Source organism: Vombatus ursinus, unplaced genomic scaffold (genome assembly GCF_900497805.2).
Source record: "Vombatus ursinus unplaced genomic scaffold, bare-nosed wombat genome assembly UNPS02014808.1, whole genome shotgun sequence".
Classification (NCBI taxonomy): domain Eukaryota; kingdom Metazoa; phylum Chordata; class Mammalia; order Diprotodontia; family Vombatidae; genus Vombatus; species Vombatus ursinus.
The window spans coordinates 1,941,236-1,950,259 of record NW_020954586.1 but is presented as its reverse complement, the minus strand read 5'-3'; the positions used below and the strand labels follow the sequence as shown (position 1 = coordinate 1,950,259).

Here is a 9,024-nt window from a genome sequence, read left to right as displayed (position 1 = left end):
TTGAATGTACTGAGTGTGGGAAAGCCTTCAGTCAGAGGGGACACCTTACTAATCATCAAGGAATTCATAGTGGAGAGAAACGCTTTAAATGCAATCAGTGTGGGAAGAGCTTCAGCCAGAGGGGGCATCTCATTAATCACCAAGGAGTTCATACTGGAGAGAAGCCCTTTAAATGTAATGAATGTGGGAAAGACTTCAGCCGAAGGGGAAACCTTATTGCTCATCAGAGAACTCATACTGGAGAGAAACCCTTTGTATGTAAGGAATGTGGGAAAGCTTTCAGTGAGAGGGGAAACCTCCTTACCCATCAGAGAACTCATACTGGAGAGAAACCGTTTGAGTGTCATGAATGCAGAAAAGCCTTCAAAGACAGGGGAAGCCTTAATAGACATCAGAGAACTCATACTGGAGAGAAACCCTTTGCATGTAATGATTGTGGGAAAAGCTTCAGGCACAGAGGATCCCTTATTGATCATCAGAGGAATCATACTGGAGAGAAACCCTTTAAATGTTATGAATGTGGAAAAGCCTTTAGCCGGAGAGGAATTCTCATTCATCATCAGAGAACTCATAATGGAAAGAAGCCTTTCAAAGGCACTGAATATGGGAAGACCTTCAGGAATAAGGGGAACCTTAGTGGACACCAGATAATCAATGCTGAAGAGAAACCCTTCGAATGTGATGAATGTGGGAAAGCCTTTAGCCAGAGGGGACTCCTGATTCATCATGAGAGAACTCACACTGGAGAGAAACCCTTTGAATGCAATGAATGTGAGAAAGCCTTCAGTAGCAGGGGAAGCCTTAACAGACATCTGAGAATTCATACTGGAGAGAAACCTTATGAATGTAATGAATGTGGGAAAGGCTTCAGCCAGAAGGGACACCTCATTTATCATCAAGGGATTCATACTGGAGATAAACCCTTTAAATGTAGTGAATGTGGAAAAGGCTTCAGTTGGAGAGCAAGCCTTATTACCCATCAGAGAACTCATACTGGAGAAAAACCCTTTGCATGTAACGAATGTGGAAAAGGCTTTGGGGAGAGGGGAAACCTTATTACCCATCAGAGAACTCATACTGGAGAGAAACCCTTCGAGTGTAATGGATGTGGGAAAGCCTTCACTCAGAGGGCAAGCCTTATTACCCATCAGAAAACTCATACTGGAGAGAAACCTTTTAAATATAATTAAAATGGCCAAGCCTTTGATGAGAGTAAAATACTCAAAAGCTATCAGATAACTTACACTAAAGAGAAGCACTTTGAATATAATTAACATAGGATACTTTCTTAGGATAGTCCTTGGAGGACATCAGTGAATACATGCTGAATTAAAACTCTTCCTCTGGAATGAGTATAGGAAAGCTATTTTTTTTCCTGGAAAATGCTCAAAAGACATATAAGAATTCATACTGGACATGAGACGTTTGGATCTTATGAATGTGGGAAAGCCTTCTCCTGGGGGGGTGGGAATACATTACAACACCTTATTGAGCATCAGAAATACTTTCCATATAATCAATGTGAAAAAGGCTTCAGCTGGATGTCAAAAATTATTACTCTCCAGAGAACTCATCCTGGAAAGGAACCCTTTGCATGTTATACATGTAGTAAGGTGTTCATCCAAGGAGCAAAACTTATTATCCATCAGAGAATGCATACTGGGAATAATCTCTTTTAATATAATGATTGAGAAAATTTTAAGACAGAGGGAGCACCTTATTAGACAAAATTTATAATGTAGTAAACTTTTAAACATAAAGAATATGAGAAAGGTTTCAGCTGGAGGGGACACTGTCTTTTTAATGATTTTTTTTTTGCTAACTTTGAATTTTCTGCATTTCCCAATGTGTCATCTTCTCCTGGTCCCCTCCCAAAAAGCCATCCACTATACCAAAGAAAAAATTATCCCGTAAAATGAAACAACACCCTGAAAAGCGTGTTGACATTAAATGCACTGTGGCACACTCATAGTCACCTGCCTCTGTAAAGAATCCATTTCCTTCTCGTATTTCTTCTTCAAGGTCAAGCATGGTCATAATTTCATAGCATTTAATTTAATCTTCTGTTGTTCTTTTCATTTACATTATTGTCATCACCAAATATGTTGTTTTCCTGGCTTACTTTAACTTTACTTTGCATCAGTTCATATAAATCTTCCCATGCTTCTCTGTATTTCTCAGTCATCATTTCTTACAGCACCTTAATATTCCATTACATTCATGAACCATAACCTGTTTAGCCATTCCCCCATCAATGGTTACCTACTTTGTTTCCAGTTGTTTGCTACCTTGAGAAGACACACCTTCCATCAGCAACTTATACTAGAGAGAAATTGTTTTCTTTTAATGAGCAACTGGACAGGACTCCTTATTATCCACCCGAGAACTCTTACTAGTGTAAAATCAAAGCTTTGACCGCAATGAATGTGAAAGACCATTCAGTTAAAGTAGACTACTCAGAGTCCATCAGATAGTTCCTACTAGGGAAGAGGAAGTGAATAAGCATTATTATTAAGCACCTATTGTGTGCCAGCCAACGGTTGCTTTGCTAAACACTTTTACAAATATCTCATTTGATTTAAATAGAAATCCTTTGAATAGTGAATAAGAAAGGCTTCAGCCTTTCAGGACAAACTTTACTATTCATCAGACAGCATCAAGTACTTTATCAGCCACCACCACACCATCCATATGTGGTTACATCTATTGTTACAGCAAATGGAGAAGTCTTGAATGCTGTGGATAAGTTCCTCTACCTTGGCAGTATACTTTCTAGGGATGTATACATTGATAATGAGATTGATGCATGAATTACCAGAGTTAGTTCGATGTTTGGGAGACAGAAGGAAAGTGTGGGAGAAAAGAGGTATTAGACTGACTACCAAATTGAAGGCCTACAGAGCCATTGCGCTGACCTCATTGTTATATGCCTGTGAAACCTGGACAGTATATCAGCACCACATCAGGAAACTGAGTCATTTCCATTTGAATTGTCTTAGGAATATTTGGAAGATCACTTGGCAGGATAAGATACCGGACACTGAGGTCCTTTCTCAAACTAAACTGCCAAGCATTCAAACTCTACTTCAGAGAGCACAACTCCTATGAGCTGGCCACGTTGTTCAAACGTACAATTGCCAAAAAATACTATATTATGGAGAACTTACACAGGGCAAGTGTTCACATGGTGGTCAGAAGAAGCAATACAAGGACACTCTCAAGGTCTCTCTTAAGAACTTTGGAATTGATTGTGTGATATGAGAGACACTAACATAGGACCGCCCAGCCTGGCGTGCCCACATCACAGAAAATGCTGTGCTCTGTGAGCAAAGGAGAATTGAAGTAGCTTAAAAGAAACTCAGGATGAGCAAATTTAGAGAATGAACACCAAATATTTGCAGGGACTATTGTGCCCAATCTGTGGTAGAACATTCTAAGCTCGTATTGGTCTAATCAGCCACAGTCGGACACACTGTAACTAGACTCTAGCATAATGATGTCATTTTGGTCCTCTTCAAGAACGAAGGTCAACAATCAACCAACCACCTTGGAGAGAACATTTTGAATGTAATGAATGTGAGAAAGCCTTCTCTGAGAGGGGATGCTTGAGGGATGCTTAAACAGTATCAAAGAACTCATACTGGAGCGAGATCCTCTGAAGGCAGTTCATGGGTACAAACCTTTAGTGAGCACATGCTGTATTGTACATAGAGAACATCTGTATCAACTCATTTTGACTGCAATACCATCATCTAGAACAGGTGTTACCAAGTGGATGCCTGTTGAATGGGGAACAAACTGGGACACGTGAATATAATGGAATGTTTCTGTGATGTAAGAAATGATGACTGAAGAATTCAAAGATATGTAGAAAGCCTGATGTGAACTGACACCGAGTAAACAGAACTAGAAACCCAACATACACAAGGACTACAGGTAAATGGGAGGAACAGAAAAACCTAACTGAATGCTGTTGGGAACAGGATTTTTACTGAGCCAGCCTTTAACCTGATAATGCTCAGAGCCGCACATAGCAGGCCTAGAGTGGGAGTGCCAGTAATCAAGTAGTTTTACTAATCAGCTTCAGAGTGAAGAATGTTCTCATAGCTGAAGGACAAGCACAGGTTATATACTTAGATCACAGGTTGGGGCGGGGGGAAAGGTGGATTACAAACAATCATTTGTAATCCACAAGAAACCCCCAAATCCCACAATACAATTCTGGAGTCAAGTCTTTGGGAGTCATGACCATCTCCCCTAGGGTACAGAACTGGAATTCTGTGGTGGGAACAGGTTCTACAATCTTTGATTTGGTTCACTTGTGATACACTGGCACAAGTATGCCAGTGATTACAAGCGTTGTCAAAGTCTGATTATTTCAAGTTGCATTGTAAGCTTCTGACTCCTGAGCCAGAGAGGCAGCTCTTAAAAAACTGAATTATTAGTATATTCATTATATATGTCATATCAATTAATAAAAAAAATCCTAATTCCACAGTATGGAATTAGAGTCACCCAGCATAACCGTGGAGAATGAGAAAAGATATTGCCTTCCTTATTCGAGGAGGAATGTATTCTGGATGTTTAACACTTCAATTACTAACAGAGCTGATACAACAAACAATAGTTGAATTATCTTGCTCAAGTATTCTTGTTTTTAGTGATGGAGAGGAAACCTAGCCAATGTGAATTTGTTTTGCCTGACTGTGACAAGGGAGGACTTTTATTTGCAGGGGTGGGGGAAATGAATGGGTAGAGAAAGTGACACAAAAAAAAGAAGAAAGAAGCATCAATTAAATGTTTTTAAATGCTCTGAAGACAAAAGAAGTTCAGAAAGGCACTGAATCAGGGCAGTGTTAGTATAATTGCATTGAATTTAATATATACTTTTTTAAAAAACAAAAACAGCTTAATATATAATAGAGATTCACATCGTCATGTACAGTCTGTTTTTTGTATGTAAAATGTTCGTGTTTCTATTTGTGAAGTTAATAATAAAACAAGAAAATTGAACTTCTTTTTTCTCTTCTTTTACCAAAGGATGAATCCCTGGGGAGGGAAAGGAAGAGGATTTAGAAAGGAAAATGATGTAAAAATAAAATATATCAACGTTCACTTTTAAAAGGTCAGGTCATACTTAACAGAACTCCTTTCTTTATTTGACAGGGTTACTGAAGTGGCAGATCAGGTAATACTGTAGCTTTGGGTTTCTGTTGTTGAGTGGTTCAGCATGTCTGATGCTTAGTGACCCCATGGACCATACTGTCTGTGGGGCTTTCTTGGAAAAGATACTGGAGTGGTTTGCCTTCTCCAGTGAATCCTTTTGTGAAGCAATCAAAGGTTTTGCCCAGGATCACACAGGTAGGAAGTATCGGAGGCTGGATTTGAACTCAGGTCTTCCTAACAGGCCACATCCTGAAGAACAACCAGCTTTCTTAGGCAGATTCCAGGCAGATTCACCTTGCAGAGGAACCTGGCTCTGTCTCTCTCTCTTTTTTTGAGTGGTATAAAATTACTTTATTATTCACATAATTTACATTTATGAAAGATCATCACTTTCTTTGAAACAAGAAAGTTTACAAATGAGCATTTTTTCCATTTTTATCAATAAACGGTTAGGCAACATAGTATAAATGATCACTTCTATCTCAAATCACAAGTATGCAACTAGTAGGTGTTGACAGAACTGGCTCTCTTTCTGAGCACATGGCATTAGACATGCCCTAGTCTCCAAAGCTAACCACTTAGAACAGGCCTACACAACACTCGGCCCTTGGGCCACTTAGAGCCCTTCATCAGCTTGCAGCCTGCAAAAGGATTTCAGGCAGCCCTTGAAAAACGCAGAGGATGTAAAACAGGCCTGCACAACATACTTTTTAAAATTAATGACATAAAAATAATCTATTTGCTAGACTTGTGCTTGTTTCCAAATACTTGAGAGTACCTGAAGGATTTCACCTTCTTGCCCCGATTCACCTTCACTGCAATATTCTATCAGGCCAACATTTCAATTAATGACTCATGGTGGAATGTGACCCAGCTGCACGTGCGTGGAGCAAACCTAAGCCACAGGAGTACGACTACCAGATCAAAGCGTATGCAGCTGCAGCAGCAGTAGAGTTAACACGCTTCTTAAATGTGTGCATGTATGTGTCTGAGTAAGACAAGACCTTCCAGATGATTTTCAGCTTCCGTGGTTGGACACTGAGCACAGAACACAGGTCTTTTCCAGAGGTGTCCCTCACCCCTACACTTCAGATCTTATCAGTCTGGAACTAAAATAATCATGTCACAAAATTCCTTTGTATGGACAATAATATTCCTAGTATTTTAGTGTTAGGGGAACAAGCGAGTCTTATCACATGAAGTTAGGGACACAAGCAGAAAGTATTTAAGCCTCCGACATGAAACATTTTGAAGCTGCTAATTTATCCTTCTAAAACAGAGCTTACAACTTGATACAGTCCAATATGGCACTATTAGTAACTTTGTATATACAGAATTCATTTTTACATTCACGAACGGTTTCAACAGGATAACCAAGAAACAAGAGACCGGGCATTTTGGGGAAGCAGTACAGTGTCGTGGTGGGGGCAAGCCCTGGACGGGGGACAGTGGACCTGAAGCCTATTTCTGGCCGTCAGTCACTCTCCCCTTTCTGGGCCTCAGTTTCCTCATCTGTCAAATGAGTTGGAGAAGGGCATGACAAACCACTCCAGTATCTTTGCCAAGAAAACCCCACGTGAGCTCAGGAAGTGTCTGAAGTGACAAAACAGATGACTTTAAAGGCCATAAAGATCGGTTTATGTTAAAAGCACTTCTGTCTGTCCGACACAATTTTCTCTATCAGTCGTATCACCCATCCAGGTTCATGGTTGTTTTTCGATCTCCTGAACCTGGGCTTACGCATGATAAACCTTCACCTCTACGATGTCCGCGTCGCGGAAGGTTCATGTGGCATCAGACACCAGCCGAACGAGAGTTTCTCTGAAAACGCGCCGGGGGAACGCGCACAAATAACGAGGAGGCGAAAGCAGGTGGGCGCTGAGCATCCCGGGCGGGGGGAGGGGCAAGCAGGGAGAGGGGGAAAAAGGTGGGGCTGGGCTGTGCCAGGGCAGGGGGTGCAGAGGTGGACACGGGCCGGGCGGAGCCCCTTCCCTTCCCCTCCAAGCGAGGCTTCTCCGAGGCGCGACCACTGCCAGGACCCCTCCATCCGCCGCTGCTCTCCCCCAGCTCTTCTCGACTGGGGGTCCGAGGGCGGAGCCTGTCCCTCGGGGAGCGGGAGGACGAGGCTTGTAAAGCACAGGGGGATCAGTTTCACCGGTTAGTGACGTCAGAGGCGGCATCTCCACGCACTGAGAAGGGAAGACCGGATGGGACCAAACTGGAGGCAAAGAAGAACGGCTGGGGAGGGGGGGGGCAGGGAGAACCCTACGTGGGGTGGGAGGTAGGGAGGCAGCCTCCCCTCCCGTCCCCCCCCCGCCTCATACCCGTGCCCCGAGCCTCCAGCTAGGTAAAGGGCCACGTAAGCCTTTGCGGGGGAAATGAAGTCCGGGGCTCACGCGTGCGCGGTGCGGGCCAGGCGGCAGCCTCCTCCCTCTCGGACTTCATTTCCCAGAATGCATTATCCCGGACTTCCTTCCCAGAATGCAGCGGCCCAGTTGCGCACCTGCAACATGACCCCTTTAGCTCGTCCCTGGCTGATTGACGCAAAGCGCGGTGCATCGTGGGAAATATCTTCGAGGGGCTCAGAGTGAGGGGGTCGTTTACATTGCGAGGACGCCCAGTTTCCAGCAGTGGGCTCCTGGTATCGCGCCGAGCGGCTCATCCAGCCGGGTAAGGGAGAGAAAACTCGGGAGGGAGGCAGTGCGCACGCGCGGCCCCGCCCTCTTCCGCGCTCCGGGCCGGGCCCTCTGAAGGAGGGGTGAGTGCGCATGCGCTACCCGGCTGGACAGCGGGTAGGTTGCGCGTGTGAATGAGCGCTTGTGTCCACGGGCGGCTTAACCCCCCCCCCCCCGCCCCCGACACATGCCCACGCAGCCCTGTGGCCCCTCCCTTTTCCCCTGGCATCGAACACAATGCTGTTTGGCCAGACGCGGGCCCTCCGCCCGGCCCAGGCTTGTCACTCCCTCCCCACATGCTGCTAGAGTCCAGCCAGGGACCCTGCATCTCCCGACTCTGGGCCTTTGCACCGGCTGCCCCCACGCCGGGCACACTCTCCCTCCAGCTCCGCCTGCCCCTGCAGGAAGCCTTCCTTCTCCAGCCCCCTTAGTTCCGGTCCCTCCCATTCTTACTGCCCCTAGCTGACCACAGGAGTGAGTGTTGTCTGTCATTAGAATGTATGCTCCCTGAGGGCAGGAGCAGGCCTCTGCCTTTCTTCATAACATCTGCCCTTGGCACAGCGCCAGGCACACAGTAGGTGCTTCATAAACACCATTGGACTCTGCCTTGAAATCCTCGTTCTCTGGTCTTTTGGGAGGGGGGCCCCTTTTGCCAAGGTCATTCCACCCCCAACCTTGAGCACCCCCCCCAGCTTGCAGAACCCACGCTCCCAAGAGGGTGCACCCCTCTCCCTCTCTCCTGACCACAAACACGCCCAAGTCTCTCCCACCCTTAAAAACCTCTCCCTGGACCTTAACCCCCGGGGAGCAGCTGGGGTGCAATGCCCCGAACGCTGGGCCTGCAGTCACAAAGGCCTGAGTTCAAATCCAACCTCCAGCACTTACTAGCTGTGGGACCCTGGGCAGGTCACTTCACCCTGTTTGCCTCAGTTTCCTCATCAGTAAAATGAGCTAGAGAAGGAAATGGCCAACTACTCCAGTATCTTTGCCAAGAAAACCCCAAACAGGGTCACGGGGAGTCAGACATGACTGAAAAACAACAAGAGACCCCACCTACCCCCACCCCAGGCCAGCCTCCCCATCTCTCCTTCCTTTCCCAGCCAAACTCCTTGAAAAATCTTCCAGGGCCGTGGCTTTACTTCTCTTCTAAACCCTATTGCCATCTTCACCCCTCAAGTGAAAT

General features: G+C 45.1%; 2 protein-coding genes across 2 annotated transcripts in view; one reads left to right on the top strand and one right to left on the bottom strand.

Annotated features, from left to right (window-relative positions):
• The window catches only part of LOC114052612 (zinc finger protein 2 homolog), an 11,729-nt gene extending 9,639 nt beyond the window's left edge, over positions 1-2,090 (top strand). The window contains exon 7 of the mRNA XM_027875286.1: positions 38-2,090. Coding sequence (XP_027731087.1) covers positions 38-1,190 — 1,153 coding nt within the window. The 3' untranslated portion in view covers positions 1,191-2,090. The remainder of the gene's footprint in view (positions 1-37) is intronic.
• A 1,426-nt stretch (positions 2,091-3,516) lies between these two features.
• LOC114052613 (cleavage and polyadenylation specificity factor subunit 6-like) lies at positions 3,517-7,836 on the bottom strand. Its single transcript, XM_027875287.1, has 2 exons — positions 7,670-7,836; positions 3,517-7,355 (listed from the first exon to the last, which is right to left on the bottom strand). The coding sequence occupies exons 1-2, from the start codon at positions 7,826-7,828 to the stop codon at positions 6,951-6,953; spliced, it is 564 nt and encodes a 187-aa protein (XP_027731088.1). The 5' UTR covers positions 7,829-7,836; the 3' UTR covers positions 3,517-6,950.
• Positions 7,837-9,024: the final 1,188 nt, after the last annotated feature.

Bases quoted from the DNA above. Each gene is read 5' to 3' on its own strand.
- LOC114052613 (XM_027875287.1), bottom strand. From the start codon at position 7,828: ATGAGCCGCTCGGCGCGATACCAGGAGCCCACTGCTGGAAACTGGGCG. The intron at 7,356-7,669 runs GTGCGCAACTGG...TTCCCTTCTCAG, and splicing joins CTAAAGGGGTCATGTTGCAG to TGCGTGGAGATGCCGCCTCT.